Genomic DNA, 25,748 nt, shown 5'->3' on the forward strand with positions numbered 1-25,748 from the left:
AATGTTTGTATTATTCTACCATCCCCTTCATCCCCAACGCCTCACCCCTCCCTTCACTCCTCTCTATACAATCCAAAGTTCCTTCATTCTTCCCTACATACCCCCCACTATGCATCAGCATCTGCTTATCAGAGAAAACATTTGGCCTTTGGTTTTTTGGAATTGGCTTATTTCACTTAGTATGATATTCTCCAATTCCATCCATTTATCTGCAAATGCCATAATACTATTATTCTTTATGGCTGAGTAATATTCCATTGTGTATATGTATCACATTTTCTTTATCCATTCATCTGCTGAAGGGCATCTAGGTTGGTTCCATAGTTTAGCTATTGTGAATTGAGCTGCTATAAGCATTGATGTGGCTAGATCATTGTAGTATGCCAATTTTAAGTCCTTTGGGTATAAACATGAGTTGGATAGCTGGGTCAAATGGGATGGATTCAAACTATAAAATCTTCTCAGCAAAGGAAACAGTAATGTGAAGAGAGCCTAAAGAATGGGAGAAAATCTTTACCACACTCACCTCAGATAGAGCACTAATCTCCAAGATATAAAAAGAACTCAAAAAATTAACACTAAAAAAACAACCCATTAAATAAATGAGCTAAGGAACTGAACAGATACTTCACAGAAATATAATCAGTCAACAAACATGAAAAAATGTTCATCATCTCTAGCTTAGAGAAATGCATATCAAAACTACTCTAAAATTCATCTCACTCCAATCAGAATGGCAATTATCAAGAATACAAGCAATAATAAATGTTGGCAAGGATGTGGGGAAAAAGGTACACTCATACATTGTTGGTGGGATTGCAGATGGGTGTAACCACTCTGGTAAGCAGTATGGAGATTCACCAGTTACCATTTTCTCCTCTGAAAATATGCCATTCTGCTGCTTAATAAAGAAAGCTTGCTGATCCGTTGAGGTCTGTTCCCCATTTCAGTTATTTTTGCTTTCAAAAACTAATACAGTCAATGTAGATTTTTGTCTTTAGAAGTTAGATTTGGGTCTTTGGTCAGTTTTTCACACCTCTACTTAACAAGTTGTCTTTCCCCTGGTTTCCTGAACATAAGAGACCAACAGTAGTAATGTCCTCATCTACAAATTATAGCAGCTGTGATATTTTTGGTTTGTTTGGATTTTTATCCTCATAGGGGGTGTTTTCTGTTGCTTTGCAATTGTTTGATTAGATTTCAAATTCAGATTTTACCTTATTGGGTGCTGGTAACTTTTATAATTCCTATAATCTTGAGCATTGGTCTAGGCTATGATTATTTGGAAGTAGTTTGATCTTTTTAGGAGTTGCTTTTAAGCTTTGTTAGGACCTCAAGGATCTCAAGTTCAAAGCCAGCCTCAGCAAAGGCGAGGCACTAAGCAACTCATTGACCTGTCTCTAAATAAAATACAAAATATTTTATTTGTATAAAAATATTTTATGTGGCTCTGTGGTCCAGTGCCCCCGAGTTCAATCCCCAGTACCCACAAAAAAAAAAAAAAAAAAAAAAAAAAAAAAAAAAAAAAAATTAAAATGGAACCACCATTTTCAGCCAAGATGGAGCACAAGGAAACTAGTTTATCCTCACACCAGAAATAATTTTAAAACTGGACAAAATATTGAAACAACAGTCCTTTAAAACATTGGACATTAACAACAAAGATTGTAATCCTGCAGACAGGAATTAAACAGGGTGCTTCCTAGATTGACTGTGGTGCAATCAATCACCACAATCTGACTATATAGTGCTCAGACTATATTCTTTACTAATATGGCAAAACACTTGTGAGTTGTGATTCTATGTGAATTGTGCATTTTTCTACCCTCCTTGGTTTTGGGCCCATGTGAACTTTAAGGACTGCTCCCTTTAATTATTTTGGGTGGTTCTTTCCCCAGCCTGTTTCCTCCCTTACACAAATTGGTAGGTACTCCACTGAATGAGGACCCTCTGCTGAGCGTGAACGTAGTGCCTTCTCTGTCTCTCTACCTTGAACACTACTGGCCACTCCAGTCTCCCTGGACACCTAGCACTGTCTGCTCAGCTAAGGGACACTAAGGGTCTCCACCTGGCTTCTCTTCTGGCACCACAATCAATCTAGGAAGCACCCTGTTTAATTCCTGTCTGCAGGATTACAATCTTTGTTGTTAATGTCCAATGTTTTAAAGGACTGTTGTTTCAATATTTTGTCCAGTTTTAAAATTATTTCTGGTGTGAGGATAAACTAGTTTCCTTGTGCTCCATCTTGGCTGAAAGTGGTGGTTCCATTTAAATTTTTTTTTTTTTTTGTGGGTACTGGGGATTGAACTCGGGGGCACTGGACCACAGAGCCACATAAAATATTTTTATACAAATAAAATATTTTGTATTTTATTTAGAGACAGGTCAATGAGTTGCTTAGTGCCTCGCCTTTGCTGAGGCTGGCTTTGAACTTGAGATCCTCCTGCCTCAGCCTCCCGAGCCACTGGGATGACATGTGTATGCCACCACACCTGTCCAATTTACTTGTTTCATGTCAGCAACACTATTAGGAGTGCCCTTTTTTTCATTCCTAATACTGGGATTTTGTGTCTTTTCACTTTCTTTTTCTCCATCTATTTGTTCTTTTCTGTATCTGTCAGCTCAGAAACCCATAACAAGGTATCACAGAGTTGGCTGCTTAAAGAACAGACATCTATTTTCTCACAGTTCTGGAAGCTGGAGTTCAAAGATCAAGGTGCTATCAGGGCTGTAATCTGGTGAAGACTTCTTTCCTCTGTGTACATGTGGCGAGGATTGGGGAAGATCACTGGAGTTTCTTCCTCTTTTTATTAACAGCGATCTTCTGGAATTAGTGCCCCACCCTTAAGACCTCATAATGTACCAATGGACTGTATACTCAGTTAATTGTAGAGTGCCCATTTATTGCAGCCAGCTAGGTAAAGTTGATTAATTTCACATTCAAATTTTGTGCTTGTTCTTCTGAACACATTTCCACAATGTTTTCCCTTTTTTAACCCTTCTAAAGTAAATGTTTCATTACATTTGATATAAAAGTTATTCCAGGTTATAATTGGTGGTAGTATCAAACTTTAGTACCTCATTAGTCTTTTTTTATTTTTTGGTACCTGGCACTGAACTCAGGGGCACTTAACCACTGAACCACATCCCTAGTCCTTTTTGTATTTTATTTAGAAAAGGTCTGAGTTGCTTAGGGTCTTGATAAGTTGCTCAGGCTGGATTCGAATGTGATGCTCTGCCTGAGTCTCCTGAGCTGCTGGGATTACATGCATGTGCCACTGAGCCCTGCCCTCATTTGTCTTTATTAAAATGAATAATGAATTGCATAATTGACCAACACTCCTTGTTTGTATTTCACACCAGGAAGCATGGAATCAAGTTTAACATATATTATTTAAATTTTATGGGTTGAATGTTATTTGTATTTATCCATTCCAGACCACGTTCATGTTGTCCTGTCAACAGGCAGAAAGGAAAAGACATAAAATGTACATATGTGTGCCAGATGGAGAATAGACATAGGTTTTAAAATCTGTACCTAAGCTGGGTGTGGTGGTACACCTGTATTTCCAAAGACCTGGGAGGTTGCGACAGGAGGGTTGCTAGTTTGAGGTCAATCTCAGCAATTCAGCAAGAACCTGGGAATGTAGCTTAGAGGTAAACACCCTTGGGTTCAATCCCTAGCAACAAAAACAAACAAAAACTCCACCTAAGATCTGGCACACATGTTTATGTACAGTATAAAATGTGGAAACCAATAAACAATGAAAAAATTAGTTCTATAATTAAAATGTACATAAGGGAATTCATGAACCAGTCAAATAATATTTGTATAGGATAACCTTGGACTTTCATCAACCTCAATCATAGCCTATTATTACATTAATATTTTAAAATTATCTTCAGAGACTTCCTTACTTCCAAAGCACTTTCTCATATGTCAAACATAACAGGAGAGTGAAAGAAAAATGTTAAAATTTTATTTCTGAAATGCTTTATTCTTTTAATCAGTATACATTATATTAAGTATAGAATTTCCTTAAAAATTAATGACTCTTGGGTTTCACTGTTAGGACATTGTTTCAGAAAGGGAAAATATCTGGCTCTTTTGACTTTTCTTTTTACATTTATCCAAGCTCCAAGTAGGTTATCATATTAAGGTTCTTCTGTGTTATTTCTGTCCAAGTTGAGACAGCTAAAACAAAACACAAAATTATACATGACTTTTTAAAAAATCACAAAGAAGTTTATGCTTTCAAGCATACCTGTAAATATCCTCTAAGAAATTCACTTTCATCACAGTAAAATTTAGGCTTCCTATTTGATTATTTGATTCTCTACATTCCTAAAGTAATAATAAACTTTAACATCTGAATTAAAAAAAAAAAAAAAAACCCTGGAAAGAAATTAATATTGACTCAGTAAGAAAATGTAAAGAGAAATGTCTTAAGTAACTTCACTGCTGACAGTTTTCTTCTTCATATATATTTCTACAGTAGATCATTAAAAGCAGAAGAAGAATCACTTCTGGAAGGCTGGATAAAACTGCTATTGTACTAACTTTCCCAGAGATAAACATTATAAACTCTGAACCAAATGTAAAAATCAACTAGTCAAAGGCAGTGAAGAACAACTTAGAAGAGAGTCACCACCTGGAAGGAGGGTATATCCCTGACCAATTCCCTGGTTCTGTGTTTCTCAGCTGGAGGCAGATCACAGTTGGTGTTATACTGGGGAGTTAGAACTATGATAGGGAAGTGAGGGGAAAATCCTGGAAAGGAGAGAGTCAGACAGATGGAGTGAAAGTCTTAAATTCTGTGTAAATCTATCATGAAACCTGAATCTATCATGAACCTCTCATGAATGGGAGAGACTAAGAAGTTAGATTTGAGGTCCTGCCCAAGAAATAGTTTGAAGTGAGTCCAATCAAGGTAACTGCCCAATCTCCAAATCAATATTCTTAAGAAAAATGTCTCCAAAACAGAACATTTATAAAGTTGAGGATTTAATGTAAAGTTAGTCAATATATGAAGAAATAGGAAAATGTGCCCCATACTCTAGAGACAACCAATTGTGAGTGGCATGGAGATTATCTTTATGTTGTAATTAACAAGGTTTTAAAAGCAGCTCTACCTTCAATGAAGTAAAGAAAAATATGCTCCCAAAGAAGTAAAAAAAAAATCAGAGAAAATGAAACAATGTAAAAGGAACCAAATTAAAACTCTAAATTGATAAATACATCCACAGGACATTAATTTAAAAAAAAAAAAGTAAGTAAATAACAAAGAGTAGAAGGAAAAGAAAGGAGAAGTCCTGGGACTGAATTAGAACAAACTATATTCCATGCTTTTATAATTATGTCAAAATGAATTCTATTATGTGTAACTAAAAAGAACCAATTAAAATACTACAACACAGAATTAATAAATACATTATTTAAACAGAATAGAAACAAGAGGAAACTTAGTAAAACTGATAGAGCAACATAATATGTACACTGAGTAGGAGAATTCTTAGGAATTCGTGGGACAATATGTATGCCAAATGTATAGGTCCTACAATAATGCATAATGATGAGTCTATGTTCTGAGAAATGTATCATCAGGTGGTTTCATCATCATGAAAACACCACTGATGTGTACTTAAACAAACCTGAATGGTATAGCCTCCTATATGCATACCCAGGTTATATGGTAATGCCATTGCTACTAGGCTACAGACCCCATACATCATATCACTACACGGACTATCATATGCAATTATAATACAATGGCTAAGTATCTGTGCACCTAAACTGAGAAAAAAAAATACAGTAAAATAGTATAAAAGATAAATGATGTGCCTATATAGGGCACTTTCCATGAATGGAGCTTACAGGACTGGAGATGCTCTGAGTGAGTGTGAAGGCTCAGCACATTACTGTACACTATTGTAGACTATACTGTATACTAGGCTACACTAAATTTCAACACTTACCATCAGTGTCAAGTATATAATGTACATAACCACATGTGCTATATATTTATGAGTGAGAATGCAACAGGTCTGTCTACACAGCACCACCATACATACATACATACTTGTGTAATGTGTGTTGCCTCATGATGGCTCTGATATCACTTGGTGATGGGAATTTATCAGCTGCATTATAATCTTATAAGAGCAAAATTGTATTATGTTGTATACATAGGCTATTGACAACCCCAAAAAATGTGACTATTGAGTATGTAAAAGATTCCTAAAAGGAGAAAGAAAATTGGGCATAAACATATTTGGAGAAAAAAATACCTGAAAATTCCCTAAATAAGAAGATACAAAATTATCCAGAAATTTTATACCCAGTTTTCCCTAAGACACATATACATCATACTCTTGAAAGCCTTGAAAGGATTCAAAGATAAATGGTACCTTACAGTTTAATTAAACTTTGAATGACTACTGACTTCTAATCAGAAAAAATGGAAGCTGGAAGACAGTAAAATATCTTCAGTTGATAGAGCAAAACTAAAACTAAAGTGTAAATGTAAAATAGATATTTTCACAAGAGAAAATTAAGAAAACTCATGGCTAGTGTGTCTGAGTAAATTCTTAAAGAAATTAAAATTTATGGAAACAGGACATGGAAAGTCATAAGTATCTATATAAAAGCAAAGGATTTGTTTGATATACGTAACTGAAGCAAAAACGATGACACTGCCCATTGATGTATAAAGATGTAAAATATGAGACTAGGTCTATATGTAGTTGAAAGTTTCTAAATTTAGTGCAACTGGCACGATATTAACTAATCTAGTCTACAAATAGTTAAAGATATATATAATGTGATCTCTAGAGCAACTGCTGAATTAATAATGCATAGATGTAGCTTAAAAAATTCTGTAGATGAATTAAAAATGGGATTCTAAAGTTCTCAAAAATCCAAAGGAACGCCTGGAAGGAAAAACAGGAGACAAAAAGAAAATCAAATAGTAAAAGAGTAGACATAAACTCTATCAGTAATTACATTAGATGGTAATAGGTCAAAGACTCTAATTAAAAGGTAGACACTTAAGAATGATTAATTTAAAAAATTCAACTATATGCTGTCTATGAGATAAATACTAATAGATAAGTTGAAAATAGGTGGAAAAAGTTTTAACATTGTCACTTTAGCCTCTTATGCTTATCATTTGCAATGTTAATATCAGATAAAGTAGACTTTTAAGTCAAAGAGCTTTATTAGAAAGGTAGACAAATACTGCATGATATAAGTGGCCCTTAGGAAAATGATGAATCATAAATATGTATATATCTAATAGCCTCAAAAAAAGAAAATGATAGAACTACAGAGAGAAAAAAAGAATTCCACTATCCTAGTTGGCAATTTTAATAGCAGATGATAGACAGGACTCACTCTTGAAACCACAACCAGAAAACACACTCCAAACTAACAGAGAACCTGAGCAATGTTGTTAGTTACTCTGACCAAACTGTTACATAGAACTCTATACTCAACTTCTGTAGAAGTTCATTTTTCCTTAAAAGTATATGGAATGGTTGGCAAGAAAGGTCTACATGTTAGACCATTAAAGAAATTTCAATACATTTTAAAACTGAAATTATATAGATTATGGTCTACAACTACAAGGCAACTAAGAATTAGATATTTATAAAACCATGGAAAACAACAGACCTATAAATAATACTTGGACTGAAGAATAAATCACAAGGTAAATTATAAAATATTTTAAAGTGATAATGAAAATAAAAATTTGTGGAATATGCTAAAGTATTGTTTGGTAGGAAATAATTTTAAGGCTCTACATGCTTGCTTTAGAACAGAACTAAAGTTAATAACAAGTTTCCAACTTAAGCTAGGAAAAAAGTTAATACAAAGTAATCAGAACAAAAGACATAATGCAGTAGAAATAGAAAACAAATAAGAAAAGTAACAAAAGGCAACATCTGGTTCATTCAAATGGTCAACAAAGTTGAGATTCCCCTTGTTAACTGAAATAAGAAAAAAATTTCATTTATTGGGCAAAAGAACTAAACAGACATTTCTCAAAAGAAACACAAATGGCTAACAAATACGTGAACATCTTTAACCATGAGGGAAATGTAAATCAAAACTACACTAAAATTTCATCTCACTCCATTCAAAATGGCTATGATCAAGAACACAAATAGTAATAAATGCTATTGAGGATGTGGGGAAAAAAGTTACACTCATACACTGGTAGTGGGACCAAAGACTAGTACAACCACTCTAAAAACTAGGAATGAAACCACCGTATGACTCAGCTATCCCACTCCTTGGTATTTATCCAAAAGAACTAAAATTGGCATAGTGACATAGCCACCTCAATATTTACAGCAGCACAATTCACGGTGGACAAATTGTGAAACCAGCACAGATGCCCATCAATATATGAATGGATTAAGAAAATATGATATACATATATATATATATATATATATATATACACACACACACACACACAATGGAGTTTTACTCAGCTGTAAAGAAGGATGAAATAATGGCATTTGCTGGTAAATGGATGGAAATGGAGAACATCACAATAAATAAGCCAGACTCAAAAACTCAAGGGTTGAGTAAGTAGAAGCTAGAGAGAAATAAGAGAAAGAAGCTGGTGGTGTGTGGGGGGATCAGATATCATAAATAAATAGGGAAGATCAGTGGAACAGAAGGAGATTGGGAGGGAGGAAGGATGGGAAAGGAGAGGAAATATGAAATACATTTAACAAAAATCATTTTATATGCATATAAATGTACCATAGGGAATTTCACCTTTATGTACAGCACCAATTAAAAATAAGGAGAGATCAGTAGAGGGAGGAGGAGAGGGAATAGGGACCACAGTCATATTCCATGCATGTATGATTTTGTCAAAATAAACCTGTAAAATTAGTCAACTGTAGGAAAATTTGGAAGTTTTTGGGGTAGGGATTGACTGAAAAAGGATTTAATGGAGCTTTCTGGGAATGTGTTAACATTCCATACATTGACAGGGGTTTAGGATACTCAGGCGATGGACACTTCAAATTTGTGTATCTTACTGTTATAAATTTTACCTCCAAGGCAGAGGGGATAAACAAATAATGAACTTTAGGCAATGATATTAACATTTGATAGGGACAACAGACTTTGAAATTAGTAAGTTGGAAAAATGAACAGATTGAGAGATGGATAGATTTTAAAGTAGAACTTTGGCAGGGAATGTTCGGTAGGTGTTCACCGCAAAAACCTGTGTGAGTTTCCAATAAATTAAGGTTAACCACATAAGGGAACCACATAAGGGTAAGAAAGTTGTGTTGAATAATCAATGCTAGGAACAGTTGTTAAAACTGAGTACAGGATGCAGTTATGATTTTTAAGGAACTGAAGGCAAAAGTGAGTGGATATTTTGGGTTAGCATCCCAACTGAAAGTAAGATCAGTATAATAATGTTAGTGGGAGCAATCCTAAAAGGACCATGTGGACAATCAGTATGCCTCAGCTACTGCTGTCATTAAGTTCAAGGTGAACATAATTCTGTATCAACTGAGCACATATTATTGCCCAGAAGTTAACTTCATTTCTCAGGCCCACTCTATGACATTCTTGGCAAAGTGAGACAGAGGGAAATGCTGAAATTGAACTACTCCAATTTTAAATTTTATCAATTTGCTTTTTCATAAAGAATTGGGATAATGAAAATGTTATACAAATTTTAGAGTTTTACAGTTTTTAACTGGTCCAGATGAATAAATGATTCTTTCTCTTGAAAAATATCAATGGCAACTTAAGAGAAGCAAATTAAAAAGATATACTTTACCTGTTTTATAAACTGTGAAGCATTGAAAAGCTCACTGCAGCCATATAAAATGTGTTTGCCTTGTTTCCCCTGTAAAAAATCATGAATGGCAAGTGAGTAACAATTTCTAAGAAAAGGTAGCATTTCTAAGTACTTCTAAGAAAAGGCAGCAACTTGCTATGACTTTTTTGTTGTTGTACTCTTACAGATTTTTTTGGGGGGTGGTGGTGCTGGATTTTAGTATACATGTGTGTCCTAAAATTGCATGAAATAAAAAAGAATAAAGTGGTAAAATAGGAATAAGAATGATTTATTACACTAAAAATAGAAATATGACTGCCACATTTCATAGGACCAACAATTATCTAAAAAATCGCAGACCACAACATTCTTTCAATATATGATCTATGCTACTTGAAGAAAATAGTAAGAATTTGGTTATATTTAGCATAGAAGGATATTATGCAGGTAGTTTGGATTGTCATTTCAATCTCACTTGTGCAATACAGTATTTACATGTTAACAAAATCCTGTTCCACTCTGAAACTATGAATTTTATTTGATTTCCGGAGAACGTTGGAACCTAATTACAACACTCAAACTTCTCCACTGGAAAATGCAATTCCTTATATGTATTGTGAACTTGAGGGTAAATTCATAAGATTTCTTTGGTAATGTAAAAAGTTCATTCCACAAAGTAATTTGATAATGCAACAAGGAATAAAAAAATGATGGCTTTGTTACACAAGAAAAGGACATTTCTGTGATGTATAAACTGAATAAACATCATTGCATAATCAAATGTCCTAATTGGCCATCTATAAGGGGGGGAGGGGGAAGAAAGCCACATCTCAAATATAGTTTTAGGCCTGATGTGGTGGCACATGCCCATAATCCCAGCTACTCAGGAGGCTGAGGTAAGAGGATGGTGAGTTCAAAGTTAGCCTCAGCAACTTAGCAGGACCCTGTCTCAAAAAGAGCTAGGGATAAGACTCAGTGGTTAGGTACCCCTGGGTTCAATCCCTGGTAACTACCCCCTGAAAACAAAAACAAAAACAAAAAAAAACCCTTAGTTTTAGAAAATGAGATGGTACATGCAGCAATTACAAAAGGTCATATAACTAGGATTCTTGAGGCTATACAGGACATACAAAGGCAGAGGTTATAGTATAGAAGAAGAAACTAAGCAGAGGAAAACATCAGAGGGGTTCAACATTTCTAGAAGAGATCTCAGGATCTTATCTCAATAGCTCAAGACACATTTCATTTTCAACTGTGAACCATCAAGATACATTCTAGATACATGGTATCCTACATACATATTGGGAATTCATAATCCAAAGATGAAGTGTGTCCTTGTAATGATCTTGGGAGTTGCACTAATCATTTTGGAAGTCTTGTTTTTTTTACTCCTGTTACACCTTAATCTCTACCTTATTAAAACCTTATATGAAGTGAGACTGGGAATAATAATTATTATCTAGTGTTCAGAGAATAAATTAAGATAACAAAATGTCATTCTAACAATACTTAATTTTGCTGCCCCTACAACATTTTAAATGTTTTTGCCCTTTAAAATATGCCTCTTCCTTTGGATCTTTTCAGTTAGTTTTCTGTTACTCTTGGCTATGCTACCCAGCCTGGCCCTGCAATCTTGGGCTCAAGTAATCCTCTTGACTCAGCCTCTTGAATACCTGGGACTTACAGATATGTGCCACTGTGCCTGATCTATATATAAGATTTGTAAGTAGTTATGTGAGTGTCAGGACAGCCACCAAAGAATGCTAGTGCTCTAAAGATATAAAACTGTGAAACTGTCCCATGATAGAATAAGAAGGTCAAAACTTACCTTTATGTAGTCAACAAGATTTTGATATTCAATGTAGTTGCCTCCTCCTACTACAAAAACAATTGCCTACAAATGCAAACAAAAACCTGAGTTGAAAGAAATAGTTAAAACATTGTTGTAACTTTCAAGTAACATGGTTTTTAGTCTGAAGCCTATTCTACAATAGATAAAAAACACTAGCTAGCCAAAGGTAACAGCTGAAGCATCTAATGCTACCTAATTAATAAATTTCTGAAAAGTTTATACATTTATAAATTTTAATACTTGTTCAGTGGTAAAATGAAATAGGGTTTTCAGAAACAATTTAAAGATACTTTTTTTTTGGTACCAGGGATTGAACTCAGAGGTGTCAACTACTAAGCCACACCCCCAGCCCTTTTATACATTTATTTAGAGACAGGGTCTCACTGAGTTATTTAGTGTTTTGCTAAATCCCTGTGCCACTGGGATTACAGGCATTTGCCACCATACCCAGCACTAGAAATACTACTTATTTTTTTAAATATATATATTTTTAGTTGTAGGTGGACACAATACCTTTATTTAAAAAATTTTTATTTTCTTAGTTGTAGATGGGACACAATGCCTTTATTTTATTTATTTTTATGTGGTGCTAAGGATTAAACCCAGTGCCTCACATGTGCTAGGCAAGTACTCCTCCACTGAGCCACAACTGTAGCCCAATAACTTTATTTTATTTTTATGTGGTGCTGAGGGTCGAACCCAGGGCCTCATGCATGCTAGACAAGTGCTCTACCACTGAGCCACAACCCCGAACCACTTCTTATTCTTCTAATAAGTAAAGCAAATAAATCAAAGGGCTTTCTTCAAAGAGTGCTTTTGAGTTTGCAGTTATTTACTATAGGCAGAAAAATAAAAACCTAGAATTCATATAATTTTCTATGTATGTTATTTACCATATTTGCTCATAAGTCTATTTGCATTTTTTAAATATTTTTTGTTTTTAGTTGGACGCAATGCCTTTATTTTTATGTGGTGCTGAGGACTGACTGGACCCAGTGCCTCCCATGTGCTAGGCAAGTGATCCACTGTTGAGCTACAACTCCAGCCCCTCTATTTGCATTTTAAATTAGTCACCACATTTTCACAAACGTGCGGAATCTAATTTTATAAGTTCCACACTTTACACAATTCTCATTGCAATCTGAAAGTCGCTTAATTTTCAGCCATTTTTTAAAGCTTCAATACAATAAATATAAATAGTTTTATAAAACAGGAAAAAACAGTTGCTGAGAATTAAAAAAAAAATCTTGGGTGTACAGAATTGGATTTATCCAAATTACCATGCACTAATCATAATAAAGCCATGTTTATGACAAATTATTGTTCAGGTCACCTTATCTTTTCTAGGAGTAACAAATTTTCATGTGAAACTTACCTCTTGGAATGGATTTTTGTTCCTAGGAACTGAGCTGTAATAGAGAAAAATTATACTGAAAATCTCACCCATGGCTTTTATTATGGGTCAAACAGGTATGGGAAATACCACACTAATATATAGTCCCGAGATCTTATAAGTATTTATAGTTCTACTTCCTCCTTCTCAGGAGGGTAGTGGGGTCCTTTAGTTCTGCAGAGGAAGAAGCTAGAAAAAGGTAGATGTCTGTGTTTAAAAGGGAATGGGCATCCTATTGACTTTGACATAAAATTCTAGAAGACTGAGCAGCAGGTCCCAATGAGGAGAAGTGTGTGTATATGCAGGCATTTTGGTGGTAAATTTTCAACACACTCCAAATGGTATTTATGTTGTTTTTGGGGTATCAATATATCTATGAGATAACAGAGGAAGAAAAGAGAAAATGGCAAGAGGAATCTGTATATTGCTGTAAATTGCTTTCTTTTACATTATTACATATTTAAAAAATACTTCCTTGAAGTCCAAGAGATCTTTAATAAAGACATTTTTTTCAAAGTTTTTGTGTATCAGATATATGTTTGAGTGCTAGAACAGGTTGTGTGATTTACAAGGATAGTTGAGATTTTTCTCAATTACTCAGTAGCTAAACATAACTATCACCTTTCCTAACTTCTTTGGACTGCCTAAATATTCTGTAGAAGCAGCTAGACATCCACCTGATCAAAATGTCTCCTAAATGCTTAACTTCCTTATAGAGCGCTTTAAGTTCCACTGAGAACAGACATGGGATAAGGAAAGACTAAAATAGCACAGTTTCACTAGTTATTAATAACCAAGATTTAATTGCTCAGGAGCAGTTTGTTAAAAATGAAACTCAAAACTTATCTGTCTTATCAATGCCAATATTTCTCATTATTATGCATAAGCTACATTCAAAAATAAAAATTCCTTTTTTTTGTTCTTTTAAATTTTAATAGACATGAAGCATTTTAATGAACACAAATGCATGAGACCAAAGATCCTTAACCCAGAATTAAAACAACAAAAAAAGTGTCCTTGATTTCTATGAAACAAAATACGTCTACTTTTGTTACCTACGTGTGAAGAAGAAAAAAAAGTAAGCAAGAGAATTATCAATAAAGGAAGAGTTGCAAATCCACTGTTTGAGTGTGTAATCATTAGCTTTTTTTGTATATTTACACAGTTGTACAAGTATTGTTAACTTCAGAACATTTAAAAGAATTGTTGGTGTCATTCCTCATTTTCTGATTCCATAATTTACTTTTTGTCAAATTCTCTCATCAACTACAGCTGATATTAGCAGCTTCTTATGGTTAGTTCAGTAAAGAGAGTAACACTTTAAGTTACCAAATGGTTTAACAATTTAGTGACTATCTACCCTGCCTATGTACAAAGATGCAGAAATTTTGGGCAGTGCAAATATGAAGTTCTAAAGATAACAAATATTAGGTACAGACAAGAAAATATCCTCACCTAAATTTTAGGGCTAGAAAAGATCATTCTCGGTAGATATTTCCCACTTCCTAATTCTGCCTATAATTCGTGAGCTATTTTCTGTATCGCCATAAGTTGAAAAATATCTGTAATAAACAAAGGATACCTTCCTATACCACGTCTATCATAAAATACAAAAATTATTTATAGAATGCTTCATAGCCATAAAGTGTTTTTACAGCAATGGTTCCAAGGAATTGGATTTTATAGGCAGCTACATTAAACAAAACCAAACAAACTTATCCAAATATAAAGCTCCTTTCTTTTCATGTGGTCTGATAAGAATATCCATTTAAATACACACATTATCCAAATTTCCCTCCCCTACACTTAGTTTGTAATGCCATCATATAGATACATGTATTTGTGTATATAATTGGAAAGAACAACAAAATACTATGTATAATTACTAGTGATTATCTGAGTGATGAGATCAGCATACATACTGCTTCCTTTCCAGTTTTCCACACAGTTTAAATTTTTAGTATTAAGCAGTGCTGCTTTAGAATATAAAACCAATTATTTCCATTCTCAGGAAATCCTATAACAATATACGGAAGACAGAAATGGTTTACCTGTCATTGCCTCGTAGCATTTTGGGATCAAAATATCTGTAGTCGTCAGTTTCCTATTTAAAAACAAAAAAACCTTGACAATGTAATTTCTCTTTAGAAGTGCTAGCACAGGGTATCTTATATTCATGAACCTATCAATATTGTAGGGTATGTAACAACCACCCCTAACATTTAATGAGCAGTTATTATGTGCTAAGAGTCATTCTAAGTGCTTTACATGAAATTACTCACTTAATCCTGAGTTTCTCAAGTAGCAACTATTATTATCCCCATTTTTTTAGATGGGCAAGTTCAGGGATACTGAGAGATTCCTAAGGTTATATAAGTAGTAAAGTATGGGAACTCTAACATTGGAATCTAGGCAGTTTCAATGCCCAAGCTCTAATATCATGCTACAATGCTTCTCAAAAATATACCTGTCTTATAAGCCTGAAAGTAGTTAATGTACTTAAGTATTTTTGTTTTTGGAATTTAATCTTTATATGCCCATGATTTTACTGAATATACAGAATACCTAACAGGTTCACATCTTTCTCATCTGAAATTTTTGGAGTGATATATATTTCAGAGTTTAGAATTAAAAAAATTTAGATAGGCAATATCAGGCATATACTATATATAGTGTGGGCAGCACATCATCAAACATGTTAGTATTTCTACTGCCACATATATGAACATTAACAGAAAATAGGATAAATATAAAGTATAAAGAGCCTCAACTTGAGTCTAGGTCAGATTTTGCCACCAAATGGGTTATATAAAATCTTTTAGTTCTCAAAGTTTTTTGGAATTTTCAGAGGTTGTGAATAAGGGGTTGTGGACCTCTATAATACATTGGAAACGTAACATGTTGATTAAAGACGCTGTCAAGTACTGCTTTACTACTTGTTGATATAATCACTTTCCATCTCCGCCTGCCTCTCCTTCCATAGCAGAATCATTCAAAGAAATTCATTTTTCCCTTCTTCTGGAGTGTGGATGGTTTCACCAAAACCTGATAAAGCACAAATAAACTACATATGTTGCTATATTTTAGTCCTGCACCCAACAATAGATACTTTCAATCATCCACAGCACCCTCAGTAAACCCAAATGCAGTGTCAGAATCCTTCAAGTAGTTTGCTTCAAGAAACCATTACCAGTCAAATTTACATGGTAAGAATAAACCTATCTGATATCTCGCCTTAAATTTATTCAATCAAGACAAGGGAGAACACTTAATAAATATGTGATAAGAATGCATCTAAAAATAGATTATAGCATTTTAAAACATTTGAGATAGGATACATTCAATATTACCTGCCAGGTCTAACTTAGTACACTTTGCTATCTCTTCAGCATTTTGCTAATCTCCTCAGTGCCTCCAAATCAACTTGTCCATCTGGGAACAGGAGAGGTATAAGAGTGCAGGCAGCTACCTCACCTAGCAGATGGATGAAGAAATGCTTTCAAAACAGAAAACATTTACTTTTTCTAATTAAAGTATCTGTCCCTAGTAATGTGCCTTCAGTTCTATCAACTTTAAAACTAATAAATGAACTTGTAATTATAACTTGGGAGAAATATTTAAAACCCACAATCTAGCCAGAGAAATACAGAAGGAATGTGTATGCTGGGATAAGTACTAGGTTGGAATACAATAGTAGGTTTTTTATTCTAATTCTGCTACTAAAAAGGTATGACCTGGGAAGTCACTTAACCTCTCCTCTCTAGGTTGCTTTGCCTCCATGGTTAAAATGATTTATGATATTTCCTTAAACTCTATTTCTGTGATTCCACAAAGGCATGGTTCTTACTCTAATCAACATAGTATAAAGGTAAACAATTTGATTCATGGTTAAAATTCCAATGCTGTCATATACTAGCTGAATATTACTTAGTAAGTTTATTGACTTTATTGTGACTTAGTTTCTTCATCTATAAAAATGAGAATAATAATAGTACTCTTCTTGATAGGTTCTACTGAGGATTAAATGATATAACAGGTTTAAATGCTTTACATGGTTCTTGGTACATAATAAGTATGCAGTAAATATTTGTTGTTATATTCGTTGTCATTATTCTTCATGTCAACATCAAGGGCAATAACAAAATACAATTTTCCTTAACCCCTTGTATATCTGGCATCTATGTAAATGTTTGCATTTATTTATATTTTCAATTTTTATTACTGTTTGAGATAATATGTTCAAGCAGTTTACTTCCCATTACAAAGCAGTATTCTCTAAGACAGTCATTAATGTCTCTCTTTCTTAGGCTTTTCAAGAAGTACCCCTTCTTCATATGTTCTAGGACACACTGACAGTCTATTATTACTATCTTATTTATATATATATATATATACACACACACACACACACACACACACACACACATATATATACATATATATTGATTCCAAAATGGAAGAATCTAATCCTTTTCAGATTATCATAGATAATTCTCCCATTCCTTTCATAATGGTAATTGCCCTTGGACATTTAATTACACTATATCTTTGTTTCACATGAGTGAATTTAAAATTTTATTTCTGCTAATTTCCTTTAATGTTACTAAAATAATATTTATAATTACCGAAAAAGTCGCAATGATCTGAATATTCTGTTCTCATTCTTTTTCAAGTCTGGAATGTATGCCTAACTGCCAAGTCTATAGTGATTCATATCAACCCAAACTAGGGTTTTGATAAGGGTAGGAGCATGCTATCTATTTATTTATTTCTTTTGGCACCAGGGATTGAACCCAGCCATACTTAACTACTTAATCCCTAGCTCCTCTCCCTCATTTAAAATTTTTTTGAGGCAGGGCCTTGCTAAATTGCTGAGGCAGCTTTGAACTTGAAATCCTCTGGAGCTGCTGGGATTACAGGCATGGGCCACTGAACCGGCTTCCATGTGTTTTTCTCCAACCCAGACACTAGTTGTGATAACTAGTTTTTGATTGCCATAGTAGCAGGGTAGTTGTTTTTACCAAACAAATTTTGAGGACTTTTATATCCCTTTTTTGAATTATAAACAGACAGCCTGAAACCTCAAGTAAATGTAACAATATTTACCAATGATTTCTCTCCCTCAATTTGGTTCTTCAGCCCCAAAGACTTCAGTGCCATTTGAACATAGGCCTTTAAAAACTTTACTTTGCATTTCTTTACTAAATTAGTTTTTTAAAGTTATTATATTGGTCCAACTGATACTCACTAGTTCTTTTTCATTTATAGCAACTTGCTCAAGATAAAATTTACATGTAATTATATATGTAGGATGTAATATAACATTTAATTTGGATGGGAGCTGACCAGAATGTTTGTAGCAGTGGAGAAAACCAATTCCCAGTATCTGTGATAATGGCTAAATAGGGTGCTTTCAGAACATGGACTTTTTCCTTTCTTTCATTATTCTATGATTAAGACCACAATAAACTCAATCTGATTTCATTACCTTTCAACATTAGTCAATGTGATACATTCAAGAACTTACAATTTCAATGTAACATGCTACTCACAGGGTTTGACTTCATCTCCATGAGATTGTCTAAAATACGAGTCACGGGTAGATTCTGTGAATGAGATTAGTATTTTATTAACAATAATAAACTAAAGTTCCTTTCTACTAATGAGACAATCTAGTAATTTTATAGTTAATTACAATTAAACACATTCTAAGATTAAGTATGCTGCTATACTTAATGATGTCAGAGTAAATATCTTTGGCACTTAAGTTTCCACTGAAAAATATCATTCTCAATGAAAAGCTCCTTTTAATATGTAGGTATATTCAGGTTTTAGTAGATAATATGTTTGGGCTTTTTATTTTGTTGAATATTTGGTTTTCGATATTAGTAACTGCAATCTTTTATGTGATCAAGAATCGCACTATTATTTTTTTATTTTCTTTGGGTCAATAAAGAGTTTTCTTTAGGGATAATTTGAGTTTTTTTTTTTTTAACATAAGAAACTTTTATTTGAAAAATTCATTTTTTTTTTTTTTAAAGCATCTCAACAAACTTTCCTTCTCTCCCAAAGGATAATCCCAGTGAAAACCATACAGAGGGGGAGAAGGCGTTCCTATGGAATTTTGAGAATTCAAGAATCTGTTGTGTGGTATATACATATAGGAATCAAAGACATTTCCATACTCAGTTCTAAATCATAAAGGTCGCAACATTTTAGAGACCAAGTTCCATAAAATTTTTACTTGAAAAAAATGATTTACAAAATATCATTCTTCCAGTCAAAGAAACTTTCCCATGGGGTACATGTAGCTTTCTACCTTAAAGAGTACAGTATGACATTCAAAGAGGAAAGGTTTTTTGTTTGTTTTTCTTTTTTATTTGATAGTCACCTAGCTACAAAACCTACAAGGAAAGTAGATTTTTTTAAAGTGCCTTTAAAATGCAAAAGCAAGTAATATAATTGTTGAATCTACCTGAAATCTTAAAAGATTCTTTAAATTGGTCCATATGGTACACACAACATCACAGCTGGTACAAAACTGCCTGTATTTAGTTTAAAACACAAAGAAATGCATACGAACTGTGTTCTTTGAAAAATAACTCAAAATACTATCACTGCATTATAAGGCCAACTTAGTAGTCAGAGATTTAACAAAACAAGCTGAATATTAAAATATTCAAACATTTACTTTGATTTTCATTGATAAGAATAAGAGAAATTGCTACCAAACTAACTCAGGACGCCTTATTTCAAACTACATGTAACATATTTTGCTTATATATTCTAAAAATGCACAACTAGGTTTTAGGGTGTAAACTCTCATTTCCTAGTTTTTCTGTTGCAATCTGGAAGCTTTGAACTTTGAAACCCTTTTTGCAGTTTCTTCTGATACTTCTGACAGAATTTCTTTTAGTTCTGGAATGGTGGGTAGTACAGGATGAGCAATGGCTGGTATGGTGTTAAAGAGGATAAAAATTCTTTTTCTATTACAGTTCCAGAAAAAGCCTCAGGTGTTCCTGATAATGGCAAAAGTTTCTTTTGATGATTTTCTTGTTGTGGTTCCTCTTCTAAAATACTCTCACTGGTGTCACTGCAAGTGGCTTCTTCACAGCTAATGCTCCTCAAAACTCCCTGCCTATCATCAAACTCAGCAGCACTGCTTTCACTGGTATCACTACAGTTTTCTCTGCTTGGAGACTTCAGGATAGATTTATGAGGAATGTATTCTCCATTCACAACATCAACAAAGACGCTGTAAATGTCAGCAGGAGTCCTGATTGTAGGCAGCTCTTGGGTAGAATGACCCAAGATCCAGAGCTGTTCTTTCGTTTACATTTGGCTGCTTCTTTCTTTTCCCTGAATTTTAAAGTGGTATTTTTCCCAGTATTTATTCGAACCCTCTTAGGTTCAACAGTATGAGAAAAGCATATTGTTGGCACTCAATTATCTCCAATCCCTAGAGCATTATTGTCATTTTCATTATCGCCATCATCACTGTTGTCATCATCACCATCTTCATTACTGTGACAAGAATTTGAACCATTTACTGAACATTTCAACTGACTATTCACTTAACCACTGAATAGTTCTGAATGTATAACATCCTATGACAACTGCTGGGAGTAAGGGAGTTTGTTTTTTGATGTATCACATTCACATTTATGTTTTGATCTTCCTTTTCCTCTTCGGAAGAGGTTTTATCTTCTCCATTTACAATTATGGTATCAGATTTACTATCAAGTTCACCAAGCAATTCTTCTTGTCTCTTTAGTTCTTTAAGTCGAGCCCACAGTTTCTTATCAGCAAGCAAATCCTGAGATTTTACTTCGTTTGCAAAATTCGCTTCAAAAATATTTGAAGTTTCTGGTTTGGAATGAGGTTTATGAGCAATTCGTTGTTTGGCTTTAAATTCAAAGTCACTTTTAATTTCTTCTCTTCTATCAACAATATCACCTGCAGCATCACTCATTTTCTGCAAATCTGTGAATTCAACTCTGGATTCAAAATTTTTCATGACTTTTAAAAAATCATCTATTGTTTTTCTTACATGTATTTTTCCGGTGTTCTACTAAACCTACAGCCTGCTTTGCTGAGCATTTTGCAAACCAGTTGTCCCCAAGTAAAACAGTGACTTCATTAGTATGAACAAGTTTTCCTGGCATGAAGGAAAAGGGGCCAAATGGTACCATGATATTATAAGACAACTTATCAGGCAAAGTATTGAGTCTTTCTTGAAGGGCATTATAGTCATTATCTACCTTCTTCCTTTTCCTGCTCTTTCTGGAGCGGCGCCACCTCCGGGACGCGAAATGGCGCCAAGGCCGAAGCGTGGGGTTCGGAGTCGGACGGGGCCTGCACGACCGGGGCACCGGGGACCTCAACGGGGCGAATGAGTCCTAAACAAGTGTTTATGGAGGCGGCGTGGCCGCCTGCTGCCCAGGGCCCTGATGCTCGCCGTCATGCACTGCGCGCCCGCGGCTGAGGAGGCCGCGCTTGGGGGCCGCTGCTCGCGTCCCGGCTACCGGCGGCCGCATCTCACACACGCATGCCGCCTGCTACCGCCGCCGGGCTGGGAGCAGCAGGCCCAGCCGTGAGCGGAAGGCGACTCTTCTGTGGCCGGGCCCAGCCAGGCCTCCTTGGCGGCCGCGCCTCCTCTGCAGGCCATAATCTGAGTTCTTTTCCGATTCTTATCCCTTTAATTTTTTTCTTATAATCGCTCTGGCTAGATTTTCCTATATTGAAAGAAAGCACCCCTGGTTTGTTCCGATTTTTTGAGGGAATGCCTGCATTCTATCAGATCATAATGGAATGAAATTAGAAATCAACCAGTAAAATAAAAAATAGAAGCTACTCTAACACTGGGATACTAACTTCTACCGTATCGAATGACCATGGATAGCAGAAAAATCAGAGATGAAATAAAAAAAAAAAAAAAATACGGAGAGCTAAATGAGAATAGTGATACAACATATCCGAATCTTTGGGATACTATGACGGCAGTTCTAGGAGGAAAGTTCATTGCATTGAGCTCACTTATTAAAAGGCTAGAAAGTCACCAAATAAATAACCTAACATTATATCTCAAAGCCCTAGAAAAAGAACAAAATAACACCAAATGCAGATGACAGGAAATAATTTAAATCAGAACTGAAATCAATGAAATTTGAAACAAAAAAATAAAAAAAATTGATGAAACAAAAAGTTGATTCTTTGAAAAAAATAAAATTGATAAACCCTTAGTCAAGCTGAGAGAAAACACGAAATTACTAAAATTCATGATGAAAAAGGAAATGCCACAACAGACACTACTGATATACTGATGATAATTAGAAGCTACTTTGAAAATTTATACTCTAATAAAATAGAAAATCTTAAAAACATCAGCAAATTTCTGGAGATATGACCTATGCAAACTGAGCCAGGAAGACAGAAAATTTAAACAGATCAATTTCAAGCAATGAAGATGCCATCGAAAGCCTACCAACAAAGAAAAGGCCAGGAACAGATACTCAGGTGACTTCTACCAGACCTTCAAAGAAGAATTAACACCAATCCTCCTCAAATTATTCCATGAAACAGAAAAGGAGGGAATGTGGGAAGTCATCCTTATTTAGCAGAATCAGACTAGGTTGAGCCATGGGATGTAGATATCTGGCTTCTAGGAACTGGCTACCACGAAGGAATGTTCCAGAATGCTGCGAAGTATGTGGCACTGCATGGGAGTGGTTCCCTGCCTGCTTTCTGAAATACTCCCCCTAAATAATGGCTTCCCTGACTCCACCCTATCCTGTTCATCACAGAAGTTGTTCATCCCATTCCAGGCCCCTTTACCTGTGTGACTATAAAATAAAGGAGAGTTGGGCTACTCCACGTTGTTAGAGGCCAGAGCTGGTATGGCTAGACCCATCACACCCCCTCTCATTTAAAGAGGGTATTGGCTCTTATGTGTTTATTGATTAGGTAAGTTAACCCTTTTCTCATCCACGCAGAACATGGCTGAGAGACCCCCACAAGGGAACTCTTCCAAACTCATTTCTATGAATCTAATAATCACCCTGATACCAAAATCAGACAAAGCCACATCAAGGAAAGAAAACTTCAGACCAATATCCTTCATGAACAGAGATGTAAAAATTCTTAGTAAAATGCTGGCAAATTGCATACGAAAACATATTAAAAGGAGAGTGCACCATGATCAAGTGGGGTTCATCCCAGAGATGTACGGTTGGTTTAAAATATGGAAATCAATAAGCGTAATTCATCACATCAACAGACTTTAAAGACAAGAACCACATGATTATATCAAGAGATGCACAAAAAGCATTTTACAACATACAGTATCCATTCATGTTCAAAATACTAGAAAAACTACAGATAGTAGGAACATACCTCAGCATTGTAAAAGCTATATACACTAAACCCAAGGCCAACATCATTCTAAATGGAGAAAATTTGAAAGCAATCTGTCCGAAAACTGGAGCAAGACAAGGATGCCCTCTTTCAGCACTTCTATTCAACACAGTCCTGGAAACTCTAGACAGATAAATTAGAAGAAAGAAATTAGAGGAATAACAATAAGAAAAGAAGAACTCAAACTGTTCCTATTTGCTGATGACATGATTCCATATTTAGAAGACCCAAAAAAACTCTACTGGAAAACTCCTATACCTCATAGATGAATTCAAAGTAGCAGGGATATAAAATTAACACCCATAAATCAATTGCATTCCTATGCATTAATGATGAATCAACTGAAAGAGAAATTAGGAAAACTATCCCATTCATAATAGTTTCAACAAAAATAAAATACTTGGGAATCAATCTAACAAAAGAGGTGAAAGATCTCTACAATGAAAACTAGAGAACACTAAAAGAAATTGAAGACCTCAGAAGATGGAAAGATCTCCCATGTTCTTGGATAGGCAGAATTAAATTGTCAAAATGGCCACACTACCAAAAAGTGTTATATAGATTTAATGCAATTCCTACTAAAATTCCGATGAAGTTCTTCATAGAAATAGAAAAAGCAGCCATGAAATTCATTTGGAAAAATAAGAGACCCAGAATAGCCAAAGCAATCCTCAGTGAGAAAAGTGAAGGAGGCATCACAATACCAGACCTTAAATTATTCTACAGAGCTATACTAACAAAGGTGGCATGGTACTGGCACCAAAACAGACATGAAGACCAATGGTACAGAATAGAAGACAGAGACAAACCCAGATAAATAGAGTTATCTCAACCTAGACAAAGGCGCCATAAACATACATTGGAAAAAAGATAGGGTCTTCAAAACAAATGGTGCTGGGAAAACTAGGAATCCTTATGTAGCAAAATGAAATTAAATCCCTATCTCTGACTCTGCACAAAACTCTACTCCAAGTGGACCAAGGACCCATTTGTTGATTCCTGATTTTACTTCATGCACTTCAGCAGTCTTGCTGAGGAATTCGGTTCCTAAGACAACATGATGGAGAGTTGGGCCTACGTTTTCTTCTAATAGGCACAGGGTTTCTGGTCTTATGCCTGAGTCCTTGAGAAGTTATGCTCCATTTATGTATGATGTGTCAAAATGAATTCTACTGTCATGTGTACTAATTAGAATAAAAATATTAAAAAGAAAAAAAAATGAAAACAGAATTACATGGATCCAATACATCTATCTTTCCATTACTCAGCTTCAACAGTTAGCTTTAAATCTTATTTGTATCCGTAAATCTTATTTGTCTATATTTTAACCTACTCCTCATTCCCCTAGGGTGTTAAAAACGTCCCCAACCTAAAATCATCATTAAACTGTAAATATTTCAGTGTACATCTCCAAAATATAAAAAGAGGCCCATAAGATTATTTAACATGCCTAAAAATAATTAACAATATTTTTTCTCCCCAGCTTTTCTGAGGCATAATTAACAAGCAACTTTATGCATAATTTCATCACATCACAAATACATTTCAAATCTGTAAATATTATTCAACTGCTTTTTTGTCATACTTGATACTTATGATGCATAAAACTTATGGTGCCAGAAAACAAAATATAAAAAACTCTTAAAAGTAACTTAGAAAACTGTACACAGATAATCCTATTTTTGTCTAATTTTATTTTGCAATGTTTATTCACATAACAATTCAACACAATAAAAATTTAAGAGGCATAAATCATTCATAATGCTTCAAGTGTGAAACTGACAGAATTGATCTCTTAGCAATCTCTTCTTTGACACTTCTTACCTCTTAGCTCCCAAACTGCCTCAGAGCCCCCACTGTAGTACCTCTAAATTTTTAAGTATTAGGACAATGTAACTTTTAAAATAGATTTCTATGAGTTTAAATAAATATTTCTAGAACAAAAAAACCTCTTTATTGAAGGGTAATTTGGTAATATTCATTAAAAACAATTAAAAATGTTCCACACCCTTATATTCCATAACTCAGTTCTAAGAATTTCTCATGTAGGTGTAAGTAATCAGAAGTGAATACTCACCCAGAAAAAAACCTAACGTTTAAAACTTTGGTGTATATTCTTTTGTACCCTCTATTTTTTTCTTTTAAAAACCAACAAAAAGCGAGGTGCAGAGATACACAGTTGTTATCCCAGCAGTATGGGAAGCTGACACAGGAAGACTAAGTTCAAGGCCAGCTTCAGCAAACTTGTCTCAAAATAAAAAATAAAAGTAGC

At 34.6% G+C, this 25,748-nt stretch overlaps 1 protein-coding gene and 1 pseudogene across 6 annotated transcripts in view; both read right to left on the reverse strand.

Moving 5' to 3' along the window:
• Positions 1 to 3,958: 3,958 nt before the first annotated feature.
• Positions 3,959 to 25,748, reverse strand: part of SCFD1 (sec1 family domain containing 1) — a 102,844-nt gene continuing 81,054 nt past the window's right edge. For 4 of the 5 annotated variants that reach the window (XM_079127229.1, XM_079127231.1, XM_079127232.1 and 1 more), the window contains 6 exons: positions 18,616 to 18,669; positions 15,115 to 15,167; positions 13,046 to 13,079; positions 11,647 to 11,712; positions 9,819 to 9,887; positions 3,959 to 4,195 (listed from right to left, as the gene is read on the reverse strand). In XM_079127229.1, the coding sequence (XP_078983355.1) occupies positions 4,172 to 4,195; positions 9,819 to 9,887; positions 11,647 to 11,712; positions 13,046 to 13,079; positions 15,115 to 15,167; positions 18,616 to 18,669 (300 nt within the window). In that variant the 3' untranslated portion in view covers positions 3,959 to 4,171. Of the gene's footprint in view, positions 4,196 to 9,818; positions 9,888 to 11,646; positions 11,713 to 13,045; positions 13,080 to 15,114; positions 15,168 to 16,413; positions 16,538 to 18,615; positions 18,670 to 25,748 lie in introns of those variants that run through there. The other variant, XR_013761864.1, reaches the window with a different exon arrangement.
• LOC306654021 (unconventional prefoldin RPB5 interactor-like) lies at positions 19,430 to 21,396 on the reverse strand (annotated as a pseudogene). The gene has a single exon. The product of its transcript is annotated as an unconventional prefoldin RPB5 interactor-like (transcript).

Source organism: Sciurus vulgaris (assembly GCF_902686455.1).
Source record: "Sciurus vulgaris genome assembly, chromosome: 2".
Taxonomy (NCBI): domain Eukaryota; kingdom Metazoa; phylum Chordata; class Mammalia; order Rodentia; family Sciuridae; genus Sciurus; species Sciurus vulgaris.